Raw genomic sequence first — 22597 nt, forward strand, 5'->3', positions numbered from 1 at the left:
CCGCCGTGCCGTGCCGTGCCGTGCCGTGCCGTGCCGTGCCGTGCCGTGCCGGCGAGCCCCGAGCCCACGGCACCGCGCGCGCCTGCCCGGCCCCTCCCCGAGGTGCGGCCGCTGCCCGGGGAGCGCGCCCGGTGCCGGCCGGGACCTGCCCCACCGCACCGAACACCCGCAGCACGGGAGCGGGGGAGCAGGTGGAGAGGAATGGGGACCGTCTCCCAAAACGGAAGGACCGAGCGCCGGGTGGAAGCGAGCACGGAGCGAATTCGAGCACCGGTGTAATGAGTTGGTGGGGTCTCAGCACAGTCGGGTGCCGGGGACGCAGCATGCCGTGCCGAAGCAGCATCACACCGATCTGTAACCGCAGCCGAGCAGCCCCGGGCGGGGGCCCGAGGGGCCTCCCGGAGGAATGTCAGCTGACGGCTGAGCCCTTGGCACCGCTTTTGGGTGAGCCTTTCCTGCGGGGGCTCGGGGCTCGGTGGTCCCAGCAGCGAGGCTGCACCCGTGTCTCGGCCATGGCACCCACAGCCACCCCATCCTTGGGGCTCAGGAATGGGGAAGAGCCCCTTGAGGCTCAGGGCACCCATTGCTCTGCCAGTCCCGGAGGAGGTTTCCAGGCGGGCCCTGCTATTTTGGGAGGGTGAAGCAAGACGGTAAAGGATGCAGCCGAAAGTTCACCGTGCCGCCGGCGGGTCCTCCCCCAGCCCGGGATGGTATGAAAACAACCCGAGGAGCTGGAGCCGGTGACACCACTGCACGGGGAGCAGCAGCACCCACAGCCACCGTCTGCCTGCCTCCGCCTGGCTCCCAGCGCCGCACTGGGGCAGGATCGTCCCTCCCCGCTGGGAACACACACGTGTGTGCATTCACACAAGCACTGAGCAGCGCTGAGCGCCCTGCAGAGGGGCTCCGCTGCCTCCCCGCCTCCTGCCATGACCCCGCGTGCCTCAGTTTCCCCAGGAAGTCGAGTTCTGCCTAGGAGCGAGGCCCCGCTTCCCCACCGCCTCCGCTGCCCCAGCGCCGGGCTGCACAGAGGCCGAGCTGCACGCGGCTTCCTGCAGTGCTTCCTTCCGCTGCACAGAGCAGCCCCGGCCCCGCAGCCCCCCGTCCCCACCGGCTCCCATCCCACGGTGGCTGCTCCGTGGAGCCCACACGCTCCCACACCGGCTGGTCCAACCCACGCTGCGCACCCCTGCTGTTTCTCAGGAGGTGTTTTTGTAGCTCCTACAAAACCCACAGCAACACCCCTCTGTGGGGTAAGCCGGGTGCGATACAGCTGTAAGGCTGGGGCGTTCGGTGCCTGGCACGGTGTGAGCGAGGGCAGAGCCCAGCCCTGGTGCCCTGCTGTGCTGGGGGCTGAGCCCTCCAAGGCAGCACTGCCGGATGTCTCCCAGCCCCACAGCGCTCGGCACAGCCAGGAATCAGAGCCAGGCTTCTGAGCAGGACAGGAGCGGGCCCGTTCCGAAAACATGGGCACGCCGGGCGCATTTTTTCCAGGCTTACCTCTCTGCAGAGCCGCAGGGCCGAGCTGACGGCAGCACGGCGGCCGAGCCCCAGCTCACCTTGGCGAAGGTGAGGGCCGTACCTGGGGGCCGAGGGGGGGCCACGTGCTCACCCTGCCCGCCACCTCTGTTTACGCTGGGGCTGGAGAGCTGTTTTCCATCTGAGCTGGTTCTGTCCAGAAAGGAGCCCCTCTCTGCAGGCGGACGCGGTTTGCACGTTTCCACCTCCCTCTCCAAGTAAATAAGCGCCGGGCGAGGGGGGGCTGGCGGCAGCCCTGGCCTCCGCACGGCGCTTGGGTTCAGTGCTGCCCTTCCCAGCCAGGCCCTTGTGCCCCCCACAGCCCCACAGTGCGGCCCCTGGCCGGGTTATGGGGTGGGAAATCCTGCAGGAGGGTGTGGGGCGGCAGGAGGTGCTCACCGCCGGGTTAATGTCTAATCCGGCCCCAGTCCTTCTCTCCTGAAATGCCAGAATTAATGGAGCGAGCACCTCCTGGCTACCACCCACCCCAGCGAGGCTGGGGCTGAACCCTGTTGGTGAGAGCAGGGCAGTGGGGGCCGGACTCCCCCGGTGTAATGCAGGGGTCAGCATTGTGCCCAAGGCTGCAGAGTGTGAGGAACATTGCTCTGGATGTGTGCCTGTACCCGTGTGGGTCAGCCCCACATCATGAGGTCATCCTGGGCTCATCTTCTGTGCAGTGGGGGCAAAGGTAGGTGGGCATCCTCCTGTGCCCCATGCCACCCCAGTGCTGGGCTCAGCCTGGTGGGCGCAGAGCACTGGGTTGCTCTCTGTGCCCTGCTTGGGGCAGCCCAAATATTCCAGGGCCAGCTGAGCCCCCAGCACTGGGGCAGCTCCATGGGTGCTGGTTTATGAGGAATTACGGTGGAAAGGCCGCTCTGTTTGGGGGGGGATTATAGTAAGGACCTTATGCGAGAATTAGGATGGAAAGTGGGGCAGGCAGGGCTGTTGCTCCGGACCCGGCTGCTCCCACGGGTCATAGGGTGCCAGCTCCCTGCTGCTGCCTGTGCCAGCTCTGCTGGGCGTCCTGTCCCTGCCCTCTGGTGGCAGCTGGGGACAGGCAGGCTGGCACGGCCCCGGCTGCTCAGCACTGCAGCAGTGTGGTGGTGTAAGTGAGAGCGTGGCTCTGAGCTGTGTGCGTGCCGCGCAGTGGGGACACGGGGAGCCGGGTCACACAGAACTGCAGCACCCCGAGGGCACCAGGCTGAGCAGAGGGACTCAGACGGAGCCACGCAGCATTACAGACCAAACATTGGAGTTTATGCAGGAGAGTTCAACCCCATCACATTGCCTCTTCCCCGGGGCTGCAGAGCTCAACTGGGCCCAGCCCTGGGCGCAGGTTTGCTGCGTTGTTGGAGCTGGAGAGCAGCTGTGAGCTCCCACCACCTCCAGCACTGCAGCTCTGTGGGTGTGGGCACAGCGGGGCAGCATCCCTGAGGTGTCGTCCCACTGGGTGCTGGGTGAGCACCGAGACCCCCGGCTGGTGGCAGCACCCTGCTGAGCACACCGTGCCCAGCAGCTGCAGTGGGCTCGGGGCTGGGGGCACAAAGCGGGCGCCGCTGTGGCGGGGGCCATGCCACGTGTGGCCACAGAGCACCTCGCTCACGGCGCGGCGGAACGTCTCGCTGACAAAGCAGTAGAGGAAGAAGTTGAGGGTGGTGTTGAGCATGGCCACCATGTTGGCGATGTCCAGGGCCAGGTGCACGCGCCAGTCCTGCTTGACCGAGGCCACGTAGAGGTGGCACATCATGACAGCGGTGCGGGGAGCCCAGAGCACGATGAAGACAGTGGTGATGGCCAGGAGGAGGGCTGTGGTTTTGCCCCGGTGCAGCCGGCGTCTCCCGGAGCGTCCGCGCTGCTTCAGTTTGTGGATGATGACGGAGTTGGTGGCCAGGAAGATGCTGCAGGGCAGGAAGTAGATGGTGACGCAGTGCACCCATTTGAGCACCCTGTCCAGTGCGGTGGGTGGGTCGGCGTCACGCCAGGCGTCCAGCCACCAGTAGAAGGGGATGCCAGTGGCCAGAGCCACGGCAAAGACAGCGGCGATGATCCTTCGGGTGCGGCGGGGGTAGGAGACGGCGCGGTACCGCAGCGGGTGGCACAGGGCCACGTAGCGATCCACGGTGAGCAGGACGGTGACCCAGATGGAGGCGTGGTTGGCTGTGAACTCCAAAACGTTGACAATGTGGATGAAGGCGCGAGGCACCGCCCGTGCCAGGATGGCCGTCTGCAGAATGAAGCCCACGAAGATGATGAAGACTTGGGTGAGGATGTCGGACGTGGTGAGGGCCAGCAGGTACCAGTATGATGACTTCTTGGTCCTCGTGGCCAGGCGGGACAGGGCCACGGCTGTCAGGACGTTCACTGGAAGGAGGGGAGCGGTGCCAGATGGGCACTCAGACCCCGGGCTCACAGCCCCCCGGTGCCACGCTCAGCTCCACAGCGCCTGGTGGGGTGCAAGGGGGGCTGGGGAACTATAAATATCGTGGTGCCATGGGGATTTGCAGAGCTGATTAATCCCCTCCGTGTGTCAGCCCCAGCAATGGAAGTACCGTCTGTCCCCACTGCCGTGGCACCCACCAATGGGGCTGGGGTTACACTGAGGTAAGTGGCACTGCGGGGAGCATAGAGACCCCATACCCCAAAACCTGTGGGGTCAGGCGGGAGCTGCAGCTCTGCCCCTTTAACCCTGGCAGCCCCCAGCACCTCACCTGGCAGCCCCAGGCCCAGCAGGACGCTGTAGTACACAACAGGGAAGATGCCAACCATGCAGGGCGACCGCTCCGGCTCCGGCCATGTCACCGCCGTGCTGTTGGGCACCGGGACCATCGCCCTCCACCACGCGTCGGCTGCGGGGGAACACAGGGAGACTCAGGGAGGTGAGGGCACCGCCGGCGGGGGCATGGCATGGGGACACCGGGGTGGCTCAGCTCGCCCCATGCCTGATGGCGCGTTTTAGAGCTGTAGGACACGGCGCTCTCGGGGGACATCAGCGTGGTTCTGCTGCCGGATGTGATCGTTGTTTATCTCCCCTGGCCCCGTTTTATCGACTCGAAGAAAGCTGGCTTAAAACAAGATGTCCTTGGGCGGCTGCCGCGGGGCTGCGGGGCCGGGAGATGGCGGTGCCAGGGGTGACCCCGCAAAGCCCCGTGCGGGATGCGGCCCCGCGCCCGACCCCATTCACAAACCCCCGCCCCGCGCCCCGCGCTCCTATTGGCCCGAGGGCGCGAGGCTGCGGCCAATCAGAGAGACCTCCTCCGAGAGCGGGGGAACGCCACACCCGAGCGCTGCGTTGTGATTGGTTAGAATGGTCCCAAATTAGCATTTCCCGCGGGAAGCTGGGTCCTAGTGCCCGGGAGGCGGCGGGGGTCGGGGGGCGGCATGGAGCCTTGAGGTCCTGAGACCGGGAGGGCCGTGTCCCAGCCCGACCCCTCATGCTGGCCCCATTCCGTCCCTCCGTGGCCTCTATACCGCCCTGGCTCAGCTCAGCCCCCGCTGCTCAGCTCCCTGTACGTTCTCCTCTGCCCCCCCGCCCACTGAGGGGGTCCAGGCCCTCAGTGCCCCCCAGCTGCCGAGCTCGGCCAAACCCCGACGGCTTCGGGACCAACGGAGCATCGCGACTCCCGCGCCAAGCTCCGCCCGGGCTCCCGCTCAGCGCCTGCCCACAGCCCCCCGCAATGCCTGGGGTTGGACCGGGAGGGGGCAATAGGGGGGTCCCCATGCTTCCCTCCCTGAGAGCCTTGGGGGCTTGGCCTTGGCCCCTTTTTCCAGCAACGACCCGAGCAGACCCCCAACCCCCGGGGCTGTGTGGGAGAGGAGAGTGATGCTAATTAACTGAAAATTAGATCCGGCTAATCAGCGAGCCCAGTCTCTTTGTGCCCCCCGGGAAACGGGCATCGATCGGCTACGGCAGGATCGTATTAACCCTTCCCTAGCCCTGAGCCCTTCACTCTGCAGAAAGGCGCTGTGCCTGCTGGCAGGGGTCCTGTCCGGGTCCTTCGCTCCCCTCCTCTACCCGAGGTCCCACTCCTGTGCCCGGTGGGTTCTCACCTTGGTGACTTTCGTGCCACCCTCTTGGCGTGCGGTGCCACCTTCAGTGCGTGTCTGTTCCCGCTGGTGGCCGCAGCATGGCACAGCCCCTGGGGTGCGTGGAGACGCGGGGCGGAGGGAGAGCGGCGTGGGCAGAGCCGCGGGATGGAATGGCCCCGAGCTTCGCTGCTGCCCCCGAGCCGCGGATGGGGGCCCCTGGGGAGGCTGAGCTTCGGGGATAGAGCTCATTCCCACCCATGACAGGGACGGTGCTCTGGGTGCAGCACTGCTCCCGTGTCACCGCGCAGGTGCACAGCATTTTGCTCACCTGGAGGCTCAGGGGAACACAGGGACTGACACTTTGCTGCCCCTCCTGCAGCACAGGCTCCTTCCTTGCCTCCAGGACAGATGGACACAACCTCACTCCTGAGCCAGGTCTGGGTTTATCTGAGTGTGTATGTGCGTGTGTGTGCATTCACACGTGTGTGTCTGTGCCCATGTGTGTACTACTCCAGTCCCCTCGTGTGGAGGCCATGCTGCAGGGAAAGTCTGCTTGTGCCTCGGTTTCCCCAGCAGCACAGGGATGTAGGAGCTGCCAGTGGGGACACTGATGTCCCCTGCTTGCAGGAGCTGCCTGGCACAGGTCTGCAGTTCACGGAGCCAGTGCAGCAGCTTCTCCATCCCATGACGTTTAGGGGCTGAACACAACACTGCCAGCACTGTCCCCATGGTCCCCACATCCCTCAACCTTGCAGCCTGTGTTGCCCTGCCCTGTGTCCAACTGAAGGGTGACAGCTCCTGGCCGGGCACAGTGGGGGACCCTGCAGGACGGAGCCATGCTGGCACAGTGCCGTCAGGCACACGCTCCAGGCAAGCTGTTGTTTTGCAGGCGGGTGGTTAAATGAGGCAGCAGCAGATGTGGTGAGCCATTAACAGGCTGTGCCGCTGCGGGGCCCCTTGGCCCACCTGGCCCTCGCTCCCCGTTGCAGCAGGAAAGTGCACCCACACTGTTTGCTCTGTTTGTGCTGTGCCTTGAGTCACCTGCCTTGCCGGGCTGCAGAGCTGCTGGTTGGGCACATCCGAGGGGCCAGGTGCTCTGTACCCCTGTCCCCTTCTGTCCCTGCTGCCCCCACGAGGGGCTGGGGGGGCTGGGAGAGCAGCATGCAGCTGACGGGCAGCTCATCTTCCATCCCACCTCAGTGGAGCAGAGCCAGATGGGCGGCCTACCCTTGAGCTGCAGCCACATCTGTCCACACTCAACATCTGGAGACCCCATTTAATCCCACGCTCCTCCTTCACCCCCCTGCACCAGGCTGTGCTCGAGGATCGAGCTCCTTATCCCCCATCCCCATCCTCCTCCAGACACTCTGGATTTGGCCCCTGTCCTCAAGTGCCCTCCCCGGCATGACAACACCCCCGGCTGTGGTGGCACCGTGCCGGGGCCGGGCGCTCTGACGCAAAAGGGGCAGATGGGCTGAGCACCCCCTGCTTGGCTACAGCCTCCCTACCCTGCGGAGAGTCCCGGCCAACGCCGCAGCCATCCTGCCCTGCTGCACGCACTCCTGGCCTTTGTGCCCATGCACTCCTTGTGCTCACAGCATCCTTCTTGCACTGAGCTGCCGGGTGCCGCGCTGCCAGCAGCGGAGCGGGGAGCGAGCGTGAAATGCTCGGCAGCCTCGTTGAGTTTGCGCTTCACTTAGCAGCTTAACACCAAAGCTGCAATAACGCCGACGCCAGCACTAATCCCATCAGCTCAGACAGCTACTCGATAACAGGGAACTGGCTAATATTCCCCTGTGTGGCTCCAGCCCGAGCCACTGCCACACGCTGAAGGTCACAGCATCGTTCGGTGGTGTCTCCTGGAGGGGTGACCCAGGTGCCTCGCAGACGGACTGAAATCCCATTCCTATCTCATTCTATCCTCACCATCCCACCCCCACCCCCATGCCCATCTTCATCTCATTTCTGGTGCCCCGTGCCATTGCAAAGCCCTGCACGAGCCGTCGGGGTGGGCGAGGGGCCAAAGAGGGCAGGCACCGGGCACTCGTGCAGCGCACGCAGTGTCTTGGCTGCAAAGGCTGGGAAAAGGGCAGGCAGTTCCTGCCGGCAGCCCGATGCCATGGTGATGGGAGGGCGAGGGCTGCCGCCTCCATGAATACCCATGAGCTGGGGGAGCCGGGAGGCTGCACGCACTGTGCCTTGAATGCAAAAGCCCCAGTGCGTCCCCGCAGCACAAAGAGCTGTGGCTGCGCACGGGACCGGCGCCGTCCGACGGCGGTGAGCGGCAATGATCCCACATTATGCTCGAGGCTCGCTGGAGCACGACGCCCTGGGATGTGGGGCTGGGGGCCGGGGTGGGATGGATCGGGGCTGGAAGCCGTTCCCTTGGTAACGGCGGGTCCCAGTTTCCACCAATCGATGTGGCGGTGCAGGCTGGGGGGGCTCGTGGCCTACATAAGCGCCCGTCGGGCACCGCGCGCCCCGGCAGATGCGAAACGATGGCGAGGCTGACGGGCACCCGGCCCCTAGCTGCCCGCCGCTGGGGCTGCGCTGCCACCGCTTTCCTCCTCCTCCTCCTCACTGTGCAGGCTGGTAAGGGCAGCGGTGGTGGGGGGAGGCATGGAGGGGTCCCTGGGTCCTCCAACTCTTTGTGCCGTGGCGGTGATTTAGGGCTGAGTGTGGCTCTCCGGCAGACCTTGTGCTGTGGGGGGGGGTTGGATGTGGCTCCTGGGTGTGCTGTGCCCCTCGGGGAGGTCCGGCTGCCCAGCGCAGGGCTCGGCACTGTGGGCACTGTGGGAGACAAGGGACCTGATTGCCTCCTGATCCCTGCTCAGCTGGGCTTAAGGCGGCACTGGGATGGGTAATCTGTGGGATTGCCAGCCGGCCAGAAGCAGATTGGAGAGATGGAGCCAAATTCATCAAGATGAGCTGGGGAGGAAGCGGGAGGTGTGCCAAGCATGTGGGAGGGCGAGGAGCAGGAGGAAGGCTCCCTGTACCCACAGGAACAGAGCTCCTTGCAACACTCTCCCTGTGCATGGGAGGTGTGGATTCATGGCATAAGGAGGAGGCAGGGATCACGCTGGGAGCAGGCACAGTATGCTGCCATCCTAGCAGCACCCACTACTGCAGTGGGGCCACTGGTACCTCAGCCTGCAGGGAGTCCCAAAACCTACCATGTCAGCCCACTTGGGAGAGCTGGGGTCTGGGGCAAGTTCTCAGGGCATGCTCTGCCCACATGGGGACGGGAGAAGGCTGGCAGCCCGGGCTGTGTGCCAGCATGCCAGGCACAGGGCCATTTCCCAGCACGTCCCAGCTTGGTACATGGTGGTCTCAGTCCTGCTGCAGAAAGGCAACTTGTTGGCTCCCAAAGAGACAGCTGTCCCTGTGTCCCCTTGTCCTCCCACATACCCTTGGCAGCAACCAACCCTTTGGCACTGTGGGGAGCAAAGGGAGGATGCACACAAAGCAAAGCTTCCCCAGCACCCTGTTAGCCACAAATCCTGCCCTCTTGTGCCTGGTGCTGGGGCACAGCAGTGGGACAGTAACAACTCCCCACAGCTCAGAAAGCTGACCTTGGCGGCGATGCCACTGCAGCCACCATCAACCACTCACTGACGCTGCTGCAGAGGCTGCAGGAGCTGCTGCAGAACGGCAACGGCAGCGACTCGGTGCTGCGGGTGCGCACGGCCGCCTCTGATGAGGCCAAGGTCTTCCACACCCACCAGCTGCTGCTCAGCCTCCAGAGCGAGGTCTTCGAGGGGCTCCTGCGCAATCAGAGTGTTGTCACCCTGCATGAGCCGCCTGAAACTGCCGCGCTCTTTGAGAAGTTCATCAGGTGTGTGGGGAGCCCAAGGGATGGGGATGCCCATGGGAGGGGTGCTGTCAAGGAGCGAGGTGTTCCATGGGGACAGTGGGAACTCCAGGGGAAAGGGATGCCCAGAGGGATGCTCCCTTCAGTTCCACAAGGACCCAGTGGGAAGGGGGCAGCAGGAGGGATGGAGCCAACCGGGTAGGGTGTCCCCTCATGGACCCTGCAGGATGGGGATGCTGGGAGGGCTGAAGCCAAGGAAGGTTGTCCTCTCAGGGGCCCTATGGGATGGGAAGGATGCAGCCAAGGGAGGAGGATGCGCTCTCAGGGACACAAGTGGGTTGGGAATAGAGACAGAGAACAGCAGTGTCACCACCCCATGCTCCACTCCAGGTACCTGTACTGTGGAGGGGTTTCTCTCCTACTGCACCAAGCCATCCCCCTCCACCAGCTGGCCAGCAAGTACCGGGTGTGGGGGCTGCAGCGTGGCGTGGCCGACTACATGAGGAGCCACCTGGCCAGCGAGTCGAGCCAGGGCCACGTGGTGGGCTGGTACCACTATGCTGCACGCATCGGGGACACGGCGCTGCAGGAGAGCTGCCTGCAGTTCCTGGCCTGGAACCTGTCGTCTGTGCTCGGCAGCGCCGAGTGGGCTTCGGTCAGCGTGGAGCTGCTGCTGCTGCTGCTGGAGCGCTCCGACCTGGTGCTGCACAGCGAGCTGGAGCTCTACACCGCTGTGGAGGCCTGGCTGGCCCGGCAGCAGCCCGAGGACGCTGTGGCTGAGCGGGTGCTGCGTGCCATCCGTTACCCCATGATCGCGCCCAGCCAGCTGTTCCGGCTGCAGACGCAGTCGGCGGTGCTGGTGCGGCACTACAGCGCGGTGCAGGACCTGCTCTTCCAGGCCTTCCAGTTCCACGCCGCATCCCCTCTGCACTTTGCCAAGTACTTTGACGTCAACTGCAGCATGTTTCTGCCCCGCAACTACCTCGCACCCAGCTGGGGCTCCCAGTGGGTCATCAACAACCCGGCACGGGATGACCGCAGCACCAGCTTCCAGACCCAGCTTGGGCCCAGCAGCCACGACTCCGGCAAGCGGGTGACCTGGAACGTGCTCTTCTCTCCACGCTGGCTGCCCGTCAGCCTGCGCCCCGTCTACTCGGACTCGGTGTCCAGCGCCATCCAACCGGTGCGCATCGAGGACGGCCGCCCGCGACTCGTTGTCACCCCGGCCACCAGCAGCCCCGACTTCGCTGGTGTCAGCTTCCAGAAGACGGTGCTGGTGGGTGTGCGGCAGCAGGGCCGCATCTTTGTCAAGCATGCCTACAGCTTCCACCAGAGCTCGGATGAGACGGCTGACTTCCTCGCCCATGCCGACCTGCAGAAGCGCACCTCTGAGTACCTCATCGACAACGCCCTGCACCTGCACATCATCATCAAGCCTGTCTACCACTCCCTCATCAAGGTGAAGAAGTAGTGGGGCTGTGGGCATAGGGCTCTGCCTCTTTGTCCCCTCTCTGTAGGTAGATGGGGGCTCCTCTGCTGCCTGCCTCTTCCTGCTGTCCCCCCTGCCATCCCTGGGTGCCTGCAGGGAGCACAGCGAATGTGCAACCGTGTGGCGTGGGGACGCGGGGACGGCCCCTGCAGTGCCACCTCTGCACTGACATGGCTGCAGCTTGGGGTGTGTTGGGATGGGGGTCCAGCTGCCTCCCCCAGCAGAGGACACTTGTGGAGCACAGCGCCTTGTTCCTGCCTGGGTTTCCTTCACCTCCTTCCTAATAAAAGCAGAAAATGAGTGTGGGGAGCGCGGGGCATCTTTGAGTATCCCCTGTGCCTTGGGATGGATGGGCACAGGGATGCATCAGCTGTCACACCACTCCCAGTCTTCATGTGCCTCCTTTTAATGCTCCAAAAGGATAAACCTCAGCTCCTGTGCCGCTCTGCTGAGCCACAGAGGTGCTGAGCAGCAGCACAGTCACTGCCCAGCACAGCTGCATGTGTCCCACAGGGAGGTTTGGTCAACCGGCCCCAGCAGGGCTGGCACTGTGGGCTACGTGAGGCGCTGAGCTGGGCAGGATGGGTGCTCAGCCCACTGCTTGGCACGGGGATGGCTGTGCTTCAGCAGGGAGCTCGGCTCAGCACTGGGGGTTCCATCAGTCCTTGCTGGAGGTCCTTGGGCCGATCGCCACGACGCAGCTGAGCAGTGGGTGCTGGCCCTGCCTGCAGCGGGGGAGATGGACAGCAACGTGTCTCCTGGTGCGCTCATCAGGGTGCGGTGCTGCTGCCACCTACCCTGTGGTTGGCGACCTCGAAGGGCAGCAGCTGCTTCTTTCTCCTTTTGGCATCCAGCGGCTCTTCCCTCTCCTCCAGCTTTTTGCACGCTCACAGTCAGGCGCGTGGGGAGGGGTCGGGCTGCACGGCCCCCAGGAGGGTGGCTGTTCCCTCCAGGCTGTCCCTGCTGGCAACATGCCTCAGTTTGGGGGCAGGTGGCACGCAGGACTGACACAGCTTGGCCGTGCCCACGGTGATTTTGGCGCTGCTCAATGTCTCCTCCACGGCGAGGCGGCTCCGTCACCGCAGCACAGCCACTCGCCTGAGCCTGGTCCTGTGGGTGTGCTGTGCTCACCTCTGCGGCGCGGGGAGCCCGGTGCTGGTTGAAGGGTTGCACAGCAGTGGCTGGGAAGTGCCTGAAGCCACCCTGGAGCAGGGAGTGGGAGCGCAGCTCTGCGTTGTGCAGCTGCAGCTGGTGCAGGCGGCACAGCAGGGCCAGCAGCTCCTGCTGCTGCACAGAGCTGCTCCTGCGCTGCACAGCCTCCTCCAGCCGCCGGGTGTGCTGCTGGCTCTGCTGGAAGCGCCGCTCCAGCTCTGCCTGTGGGCACATCCCGGCGTCATCCCCCTTCCCAGGGGTCAGCATCCCTGCTAGAGGGCCACCAACCTGCCTGGCCCTTTGCCCTCTGCATGCACCCCAGTGCTCTGGGGTGAGTGGTGCTGCTAGGCAGGGACTCCTCAAGCTCAGCTCCCTGCAGATGTGGGGTTGAGCTGTGGATGCTGCATGTGGGGCTCCCGTACCTTCTGCTCCTGGAGTCTGCCCTGCTTCTCCACCAGTGCCATGAAGCTCTCCCGTGCTGCGATCACGCTGGCTGGTTCTGGCACATCCGTGTCCGTGTTCCTCCTGCTCTCACTGGGCCCTCCTGGCTTCCCTTGCCCCTCCTTGCCCCAGCGCCATGCTCTCCTCTTCCAGCTGGAGGAGGCATTTTGGGATCTCAGTGACACAGCCTAGCTCACTGGGGACCCCACCTGCACCCACATACCGAGTGAGTATGCGGAGGTGCCGGGCAGCTGCCAGCCGGGTGTGCAGTGCTGTGCCCTCCAGCTGAACCAGGTGCTGGCACAGGGCCGCCTGCTCATGGCAGGCATTGAGCAGCTTGTCCTGCAGCTGGACCTGGGCTGGGAATATGGGTGTCAGCACCAAGCCCTGCAGCTCTGAGGCAGCACAGTGGGGTCAGGCATACCCTCGGTGCAGTGGATGGCACGGTGCTTACCTGGCCCTGGTGCGGTGTACAGCTGGTGCTTGAGGTGCTGGATGTCCCCACGCAGGTTGGCCACAATTCTGCCATGGGGTGAGCTGCTGAGCAGGTTGTGCTTCACCTGAAATGGGCACAGTGTGAGCATCTCACTGCTGCAGCACAGCACATCCCCAGCCCTGGTCCCTGAGCACTGTATGGCTGTGCAGCAGGGACCGGCTCTTATGCCCTCCCTGCTGGGGACCAGAGCTGCACAAGGAGGGGACAGGAGGGTGCTGGCAGGAGGCGGGATGCTGTCCACCCTCCCGGTCCCACCGTGGGGCGGATGCTTTTGGCGCGCTGGGCATAGGTGAGCGTGCTGCGGGACTCCTCAAAGGCAGTGCTGGCAGGGCTGATGTGGGCGATCATCACCGTGTGGCTGTTACCCCCAAGCGAGTCCTGGGCAGCAAAGCACACAGCTGAGTGGGGCGGGGGGAGCAGCCCGTGCCCCCCGACACCATCGCACCTTCAGCAGTCGGGTCAGCTTGCTGTCACGGTAGTTGACGTGCGCGCTGCCCGCCGGCTTGCTCAGCGCCTTGATGCAGTTGCCCAGAGCCAGCAGTGATCTGTTGATGTGCGCTCCCTCCTTCATCCTCTGCCCACGGTTCCGTGTCTGGGCAGTAAAGTGAAGGCAAAAAATGTGGTAGCAATAAAAAGGGGCCAGGGGTTTCCCAGGGGTGCATGCCGTACCCAAGCCGCCCGCTCGGAGCCTGCCAGGTCGATCAGTTGGAGCCGCCCGCAGCGCAGTCCCCGTCCCCGCACGGTGACCTGCAGCACGGCGTGGGAGCGTGACGACGTGTGGTTGGCAGCTGTGGGCTCTTGTGTCCGCTGCTGATTCCCCCTCAGCAGCAGCCGTAGGACCTGGAGAGGACAGGCTGTGCTGGGTAAGGGGCTCTCCGCTCCCCGCTGCCCCACAGACATCCCCTGTCCCACCTCCTCGGTGCTGCTGGCTGACAGCTCGGTGATGCCGACCACTCGGACGGTGCCATGGGAATCCTCCCGCAGCTGCAGGGAGTGTGGTGAGGGGCTCAGCAGGTCCCGAATCACCTCATTGTAGATCTGGGGGGAGATCTCCATTGTAGATCAAAGGGGGGAGCTGGGAACATCCCACGTGGCATGGGCACCCATAGGGGACACGGCCCTGCAGCACAGCGACACCCCGGCTGTGTGCCACTCGCTGCTCCCTGCCTGCCCTGGAGATGGAACATGCCAGCTTTCCCATGCACCTCTAGGTAGGACATGGAGACCTCATGCTCTGCATCACTGCTGCACTCCTTGATGGCATGGAAGAGGTCACCCAGGGCGCGGGCACAGATGCCAGGCTCGCTGTTGGTGCCGAGCATGGTGTAGGTCTTCCCGCAGCCTAGGGGAGAGGGGATGGCTCATCTGGGGCTGGGACTCTCTCTGCAGCCCCTGCCATATTGGGCCCGTCCCTGAGCCCCTCACCGGTGGGGCCATAGGCAAAGATGGTGGCATTGCAGCCGGAGATGACGCTCGCAATGAGGCCTCTGGTGGTGGCACGGTACACGGTCTCCTGTGAGGGGGTGAATGTCCCAGGGCACATCCCAGTGCCTCCATGCCAGTTGGCTGTCCCACACCATGCTCCTACCCCAAGTCCCCACACCCTGCCCATCCCATGGACCCACCTGGGTGGATGTGGAGTCAAAAGCTGCGTCAAAGACATAGGATTTCTCCCGGGAGCGGCTGGCATGCAGGACGTTATCAGAGTTCTGCATGGGGTCTCGCAGCACCACAACCTGTTGGCGGACACAAATGGGGCTGCCTAGGGCACCTGTCACCCCCATGCTCCTGGGGTCACCTCCAGCTTCCCTTTTGCCAGTGTTCCCTCCAGGCCAGGGCCCTTTATGTTCCTGTATCGTCCCATTGTCCCCCGGCAGCAGCTGGGGCTCAAAGCTGCTTTGTGTACAGTGCCAAGGGGACCTGCCCAGCCGGCTTCTCCACTGCCTGCTGGCACAAAAGCACCAATATGAGTACAGCCCAGCAAGGTGCCCGCAGCTGCACACCTCCAGCTGGTTTGCAATGCAGTCACACTCTAGGGATGCTGTTTGTAACCCTGCACCAACTCCAGACCCCTGCTTGTGGGTGATGCTAGGACAGAGGGGGCCCAGTGCCGACCCCATTGCAACTGCCAGCATCCCTGGTGTCTCTCAGTGCAATGCAGATTTCAACCTTTGTGGCAAAGCCAGTCTCATGGCTGCCCAACTCTCCCTCCTCACACAGCCTCCAGGCCTCCCCTGTAACCTGAGTTGGGGATGGAGAGAGGGGTCCTACAGCCCTGCAGGAAGGGCTTCTCCTGACCCAGTAAATCCTTGCTGGACTCCCATCCTGCTGCTTTGTTATTGTAGGATCTCTGCAGGGAATGTAAGGCTGCAGGTGCACCCCATCCTGTTTAGTGCACACATCACACGTGTGTGCATCGCATGCAGCACCAGGTGCACCCAGGCACGTCCAAAATACACCGAGGATCCCACCTTGTCCAGTGTACCTGATCCCTCTGTCCCCTGCCTTGGATCCCCATCCCACAGCTGTACCTGCTCATCCAGGCGGTGGGCAATGGGCCTGGCACCCCTCTGCAGTTCAGCCACACTCATGGGTCGGATGCGAAGAGCCACCTGCAAGACACGGCCAGTGAGTGTGGAGCAGAGAGGACAAGGATGAAGGGACAGCAGAACGGGGACCTGCACGCCGGCCATCGCTGGATGCAGTCTGGCACTGGGCTGGCACAGCCGGCAGCCGATGCAGCCCCCGGGACCCCCCCCATGCTGCAATTAGAAGCTCATTTTCCTGGGAAGAAAGCGAACACTGCTGGGATTGGCTTAAAGGGGCAGCTGGGCAGTGAGCCCTCCTGCTGGCACCGGCCCCTTGCTGCCTTGGGGACAGGTGGCACGGGGGGGAGCACAGAGCTGTGTCCTGCTCAGGCTCCTGGAAACGCTGTCACACTATTGATGTAATTAGTGCTGGCACTTAATGAGGTGCTTGGCCAAAGGCTGGCGCTGGGCTTCCTGTGTGCTTTGGGGTAGGAGCTGCACCTGATGGCTGCACCTGAGCTTGGCTTGCACTGACTGGGTGATGCCTCGCTGCATCCTCCCATTCATAGTCAGCAAACTGCCACTGGTTTTCAAGGGCTCTGCTGACCCCAAAGCTGGCTGTGCTGGATCAGCAGCAGCGTTCTGCTTGAGGGCAACAAACCTTGTGCCCCCACCCCATGGCAGCAGGCATCCTGGATAGCAGGTGACACTCACTGGCTTTATAGTGGGGCTGGGAAGGGGTCCTGCTTCCAGGCTCACCCCCAGCCCCACTGCACAGATGCTGTCCCCCCCCCCCCAGCAGCCCCATCCCCCTGTCACCAGCTGTGCTGCAGGGTGAACACAACAGGCAGCTCATTAATAATTGAGCGGTGGATAAGCCGGCAGTTGGGCTGCACTGTGATAACAGCAGGGCTGTGTTTACCCAGAGCTGATAACCCCGGCCCTGGCTCCACAGGCAAGGGTGGGGGGAAGTAATGGGCTGGGCGAGGGGGGCTTTGCCCACACCAGGATCCCAAGGTGGACCATAGGGCACCAGCTGCTGTTGCACCATGGTTGGTGGTTGGCTTTGCACCGTGGCCTGGTCCCAGGAGGGAGATGGAAGGGAGAAAGGACGTGACCTTCCCACTCTCTGCTCAACCCCGCTGTGACAAAACAGGAAGCGTGGTGTGGGAAGCTCCTGTTTATTCACACTACAGAAAAATCAGGAGGGCAAAGGGCCAGGGAGCATCTGTGAATGGCTTCACAGATTCTGTGCGATCTACTGATCCCGTCTGCTACGGTTCCTGTGGAGAGAGCAGACACAGCGTCTGGGGCTGCCCCACGGAGGCAGAGACCCCAGGAACCCAGGCAGGGGGCTCATCCCTGCACCAACCCCCGAGCAGCCACCCCAGCAGGGAGGGGGAGAGCAACACGAGGATGGTTCGAGTTGACCTTGGCAGCGTCCTTTTCCTCGTCCTCTTCCTCGTACTTGGGCAGCTCGCCTTCCTCCCCCTGAGCCGCCACCTCCTCCTCTGTGTGTTCTTTAACCTGAAAGGCAGAGGTTGATCAGTGTCCCCTGCAGAACTCCACTGATCCCCACCACACTGCCATGCAGGGCTGGGGATGCTCACAGCTGCTGGTCCCAGTACCTTGCTGCTGCCTGGCTGCTGGGCCTCCGCCCGCGCCCTCCTCTGCAGCTCTGCTTCAATGACCTCGAAGAATTCCTTCTGGGCACGGTCGAGTGCGTCTTGGGGACTCTCCTCCAGCATCTCCTCTGCCTCCAAGCCCTGACCCTCCGACCTGGCGCGTTCCTTCAGCCTCATCTCCCGGTGCCGGGCTTCCAAAATCTTCTCCCTCTTGGTCTCCCGCTCGAACATCTAGGGCAGAGAGGGGCTGAGGGGAGCAAAGGACCCCATGGAGACATCTACATGCTGGCTGCACTAAGGGCTTTGCTTGCACAGGCATCCGGCTGCTCGCCACCTGGAGCACACATACCGCATTGGCCAGGTTCTTCTCGTTCCTCTGCAGGGTGCAGAGCCCAGAGGAGATTTCCAGCAGGGTGATGGTGCCCAGCTTTGAGCCGCAGCCCAGAATGCAGCCGTTGTCCTGCAAGCGCAGGCTGGAGAGGGGCTCATCGCAGATCTGGGGAGGGAGGATGGATAGATGTCAGTGTTTAGCCCTTATCTGGTGCCTCTAGGGAAGCCAGGCAGGATGAGCTGGCAGAGAGAAACCCATATGTGTGCCAGCAATGGGAGCCTATGTGCGAATCTGGGGACTTGAAGGCTGCTGCTTGACAGAGCAGATCCAGAGCTCTGTACAGAGAGACCCGTGAGCTCCTCCATCCCCTGACCCCATCCCCAGGTGCTCCTCACTCTGTGCCTTGGGGCTGGTGTTACTGCTGACCAGGGCAGCCCCCATTTCCCCCAGAGCGAGAGAACAGGAGCAGTGGTGAGCTGACCTTCAGGCTGAGGGATGGGTTGTTCTGTTTGAAGAGGAAGTCCCAGATGTCCAGTGTCCCATCCATTTTGGTCGTGAAGAAGACAGACGGCCTCACGGTGCTCCAGCAGCCATCCGTCAGGTAGGAGAGGTGGTACCTGCCCACAGACCCCACGCTCGCTGCCAGTTACTCTGCCACAGAGCAGGAGGGTTTTTTGCAGGGCCAACCTACGCACGCTGACACCTACCTGGTCCACATAATTGATGATTCCTTTGTCTCCTCCGACCAGATCCGAGCAGTCCAGTCACCAACCGTCAGGAAGATTTTGGGGAAGAAAGGGTTCCTGGCCAGCGCGTAGACAGGCCCATGGTGGCCGCTGTAGGTGCTGGCAATTTTCTCGGGGGGCGTCTTGGCTTTGCGGTTGCAGGCGATGACGATGCCCTGCTCTGTGCCCACCATGAACTTGGTAGGCTGAGGGTGGGAGCAGGAGAGCAGCTGTCAGCAGGATGGGACCTCGTGGTGTGGGGGACGGCTGCTCAGTGAAGGGCTGTGCAGTGTGACGAGGGGAGCCGGCTGCAGCCAGCAATGGGCAGAATGGAGCCCTGGGACACACTGTGATCAGGGGGCTTCAGAGGCTGAGCTGCCAGCGTGGCCCCATACTTTAGGAGCACACCAGCTTCTGACAGATAAAGGTGGCTGAGAACATGCTGCAACGCTGTGCTCCAGGCACTGGCACTGCTTGCCCTGCTCAGGTTTGCCCAGCTCACACACCTGCCACGTTTAGGACACCATTTGTGTGCAGGAAGCTCACCATGGTGGGCTCAAATTCCAGCGTGCTGGCACCCAGAGCATTTTCCAGCAGCTCCTTGCGTGTGATGTCCAAGACCAGTGCCTCAGTGGGCTCGGATAGCTTGCGGATGTCCCACCACAGGACCTGCAGGGGAAGGATACTTCAGGGCAGGGGCTGCTCTCAGCCATGAGTGCTGGGAAGCCAAGCAGCCTGGAGCTGGGCAGCTGCCTTGTGCCAAAGCATGCTGGGCTGCCGGTGCCTGCCAGCAGCGACCGTACGAGCACCCAGCCCTTTCCCTGTCCCTGCCATTTACCTGCCCATCAGTGGAGGCTGAGAAGCATTCAGTGCCAGTTTTGGACTGCAGCCAGATCGCACCATACACAGGGTCTCTGTGGCTGGCCTCTACGGTGGACACCTCCACAGGCAGCCCCCCCTTCCTGGTGTCCCAGTAAGCTGTGAAAGAAAAGGAGCTGTCAAGATATTTTCCAGCTGCCTTGCCCAGCTCCTTGAAACCAAGGAAGGGCCCTGAGGCTGGGATCCTGCTACTGTGATCGCACGTGGAGATGCCCATCCTGAAGGGATGAACAATTTGTGCTTTCTGCAAACACGAAGCTAGATGGTGGGAACAGTAAATAGCCCCAGTACTTTCAGCAATCATTTCTGTGGCAGCTGCACTGCAATCCCGAGAGGCAATTCATCCCCCCAGCTCCTTTCCTGCTCTGCAGAAAGGTTGCAGCAGTGGTCTTAACGCCCCCAACAGCAGTTCTTGTGCTCAGTGCCGCTCAAAACCATCCTATCTGACCTGACCCTGGCTGCTCTCTCCTCCCACGTGCCTTAAGGGCAGCGACTAACAAAGGCAGGTCCCAGGGACAGCAGCAGCTATCCATCCCTATCTGCCTCCGACAGGCAGCAGAGGACAGGTCATGGCGCGGGTTGGGCAGCTGGGCCCTGGTGGCACTGAGCCACACTCGCTCCCTCTCGCTTGCTTCTAATCAGGCAATTGGATGTGATGGCGCACGCCCTGCTGGGCCGGTGCCACACGCCTGGGGAGCTGTGCAGGACGTGCTGAAATCCCCCCTCCATCACCTGCGGAGCGTGCAGGAACAGCTCTGTGATGCCTGCCCTGTCAGATCTGATTGCTGCTGCAAATGGCAAGGAAAACATCAAAATGAGAGCAATTAAACCAAAGGGCTTGCGCAGCCAAGTAAATAACAGCCATAAAACGAAGCTAGCAAAGAGGGGCCCTTTACCAGGCATGTGAAACAACAGCACAAAAACAATTCATTGAATTAAGTGATGGCAACTCTTCTGGGCTTTTGCCACATGAAAAGATGTGGCTGAGGGTGAGGCAGGAGTGCAGCACATGTAACTGCTCGGTGCTCTGACCCAGCAGCACCTGCCACGCTCTGGCTGAGCACCCCAAGTGCCTGCGACGTGCTGGGTAACAGGGCAGGTTCTGAGCAGCCCCGAGAGGAGCAGGGTGTGGTAGTGTTGGAACCAAGCTCTTGTTGAATTTAAACAAAGCCAGACCCTCCTTATCGTGGCTTCATGCATAACCCATCTTCCTTACCCATCTGTCCATTGTAGCATCCCCCCACCAGGATGTGAGAGTCTTTGGGGTTGTACTCCAGGCTCACAAGAGGGGATGATGGCTTGAGAACCAGCTCCGGCTTGTTGGGATTTTCTGCCAAGAAGGAATGAGTAAAGAGTGATATGCAAAGGCAGCCCAGAGGCACAGCGCCCTGCTTCCAAAGTAGGCTCTCACACCACGTCACAGGGATGGGAGGTGACCTGCCCTTGGCTGTCAGCCTGGGGACGAACCCATGCTATCCTGACCCGCTTCTTGGTACTTTTCACTCCAAAATGCAGCAGGTTCGAGCCTGACAGAAGAGGGCAGTCCTCAGCCTGGGCTTATGCTGCCTCTTAATCAAGCACAGATGAACCATAGAAACACAAAAACCACATAAGAGACATGTGGCTCAGCTGCCTGTTGTGGTCGCAGGCGCTCTGGCTCATGAACTCATGTAGTGGGATTTGAGCACCTGCTGACCAGCTTTCAGGTCCCATTTCTGCCCTGCTTTGCATTGATCTGTGGGCAAAACAGAAACCCAACCCCTGCTCTCCTCCTCTAGAGCCTTGTGGTGCTTTACTACATCTGTGAGATGCTTTGAACGCACAAAGTGCTTCCGCAGTGGCAACATTACTGACAAGCAAGTTTTCTCATCCCCTTACCGAGATCCCAGATGTATGAGTCAAAGCTCATGTCTTCTGCATTCTGCTGGAACTCCAGGCTGGAATAAGCCACTGCCAGCTTCTTGCATCTGTCAGGGTGCCAGGACAGATGGGAGGCTGTCCTCTTTGTTACGTTTGGATCCCTTTTGATAGCAGGACATCAAAAAAAGATGTTAGTTTGTTAACAGCTTTGTCACACCCTGGGATGACGGTGGGAATCGCAATTAAAACAAGCTGCAGCCCTTGAGCATTGAGTGCAGGAAATGATTCTCCTGGGGGCTGGGTGGGGGAAGAAGAGTTGATGATTTAATAAAGTCTTTCCAGTTATACATCTCTAAGAATCCAATTATGTTACCGGATCTGACTTCCAGAAATGACCTAACAGCCCCTGACATGTGCAAAACTATCTTTGAGGCATTAACAAAAAAAAAAAAAAAAAAAAGGATCCTGCCTAGATCACTGTTAGAAGATGCTCAGAGCTGTGTCTGCCCATGGGCATTGGCACGTATGTTTGAACTGCCTAGGCAGGACAGGGAGGGGAGGAATAGACGGGTTACAGGGCACGGGGCAGCAGGAGGTCTCCCCATCCATGAACTGTTCTAAAGCCATGGCTTCCCCCTTGCTTGCTCTAGTTTTTAGCAGCCTGTCACAGGGCTGCAGAGCAGGATGAGCACTGCAGACAGAGATGGGAACGACTGTGGGTTTTGCGGAGGGGAGGGCGGTTCGACCTGATGACGTTGATGGTTTTGGCGGAAGGAGCCTCGTCTTCCAACTCGTCCGCCTCCTCCTCCCTGAAGTACTCCTTGTAGATGTCGATGGCGTTGTTCTGCTTGACGCAGTGCTCCATCAGCTGCGGGCAGAGCAACATGAGGTCACACTGACAGCCTGGGGCAGCAGGCAGGCGTGGGGACAAGGGACGGGCATGGGGACAAGGGATGGGCATGGGGACAAGGGACGGGTGTGGGGACAAGGGATGGGCATGGGGACAAGGGACGGGTGTGGGGACAAGGGCTGGGCCCGGCCTCACCGCCCCGAGGTGTGCGATGGTGTTGACGTAGTTCTCCTCTTTCTCCACTTTCTTGCGGAAGCGTGAGGTCTGCTCCAGCTCCTGCGGGTTGATGTCCCTGGGCCAGCCGCCCTCCACGTGGTTCACACCGCGGCTCTCCACCTCCACCCGCTCCGTGTTGGCCTGCAGGGAGCGACAGGCCGCAATTAACGAAGTCCGCAGGGCTCACAGCCTGGCCCCGCGCGGCCCTGCGGCCCGGCCCTGCCCGCTCACCTCGTGCTCCGACATCTCGCTGCCATGCTGCACGCAGGCGTCCACCGGGTTCCGCAGCACGAAGCTGTCGGCCAGGCTGGGGTCGGGCTGGATGTCCACGCACACCTTGGCGGGGCAGTCGGAGAAGTTGCAGTGGCGGCCGAACTCGCTGCGCTTCCTGGTGTAGACGTGGACGATCTCCATGGCGGGCCCGGGCCGAGGCCTGGCTCAGCGCGGGCAGACCGGGCCGCGTCCGCCGTTACCCGGCAACGGCGGGCTGCCGTCACGTGATGGCGCCGCCATCTTGGGAAGGGCAAGGCGGGCGTGTCCGCCGCTCGCCGCCATGTTGGGAGGGCAGAACGTGGCTAATTAGGATCAGCTAACGCTGGGATCGGCTTTGTAATTAGGAACAGGCTTGGACTTGCGTGTGTGTGTCCAGC

The 22597-nt window shown here is 62.4% G+C and overlaps 4 protein-coding genes across 4 annotated transcripts; 1 reads left to right on the top strand and 3 right to left on the bottom strand.

Annotated features, from left to right (window-relative positions):
- Positions 1 to 2754: 2754 nt before the first annotated feature.
- GPR142 (G protein-coupled receptor 142) lies at positions 2755 to 4344 on the bottom strand. The gene is made up of 2 exons (XM_042865229.1): positions 4227 to 4344; positions 2755 to 3879 (listed from the first exon to the last, which is right to left on the bottom strand). Exons 1-2 carry the CDS (start codon positions 4342 to 4344, stop codon positions 2798 to 2800), a joined length of 1200 nt encoding a protein of 399 aa, XP_042721163.1. The 3' UTR covers positions 2755 to 2797.
- A 3351-nt stretch (positions 4345 to 7695) lies between these two features.
- Positions 7696 to 10826, top strand: BTBD17 (BTB domain containing 17). The gene is given in 5 exon segments (XM_042865228.1): positions 7696 to 7758; positions 7760 to 7816; positions 7818 to 8136; positions 9103 to 9379; positions 9746 to 10826. Coding segments are annotated over 5 exon segments (1797 nt in total).
- A 641-nt stretch (positions 10827 to 11467) lies between these two features.
- Positions 11468 to 15626, bottom strand: KIF19 (kinesin family member 19). Its single transcript, XM_042864999.1, has 14 exons — positions 15465 to 15626; positions 14559 to 14669; positions 14359 to 14446; positions 14139 to 14275; positions 13846 to 13971; positions 13603 to 13773; positions 13379 to 13525; positions 13189 to 13311; positions 12862 to 12997; positions 12661 to 12796; positions 12419 to 12590; positions 11976 to 12218; positions 11642 to 11719; positions 11468 to 11569 (listed from the first exon to the last, which is right to left on the bottom strand). Exons 1-14 carry the CDS (start codon positions 15624 to 15626, stop codon positions 11468 to 11470), a joined length of 1932 nt encoding a protein of 643 aa, XP_042720933.1.
- A 1006-nt stretch (positions 15627 to 16632) lies between these two features.
- Positions 16633 to 22361, bottom strand: DNAI2 (dynein axonemal intermediate chain 2). The gene is made up of 13 exons (XM_042865223.1): positions 22179 to 22361; positions 21927 to 22088; positions 21628 to 21749; positions 20900 to 21042; positions 20238 to 20351; positions 18981 to 19120; positions 18689 to 18811; positions 18125 to 18348; positions 17899 to 18034; positions 17436 to 17582; positions 17090 to 17317; positions 16893 to 16988; positions 16633 to 16744 (listed from the first exon to the last, which is right to left on the bottom strand). Exons 1-13 carry the CDS (start codon positions 22359 to 22361, stop codon positions 16736 to 16738), a joined length of 1827 nt encoding a protein of 608 aa, XP_042721157.1. The 3' UTR covers positions 16633 to 16735.
- Positions 22362 to 22597: the final 236 nt, after the last annotated feature.

The sequence above is a fragment of the Lagopus leucura genome, unplaced genomic scaffold, assembly GCF_019238085.1.
Source record: "Lagopus leucura isolate 7727_CA_CO unplaced genomic scaffold, USGS_WTPT01 Super-Scaffold_797, whole genome shotgun sequence".
Taxonomy (NCBI): Eukaryota; Metazoa; Chordata; class Aves; order Galliformes; family Phasianidae; genus Lagopus; species Lagopus leucura.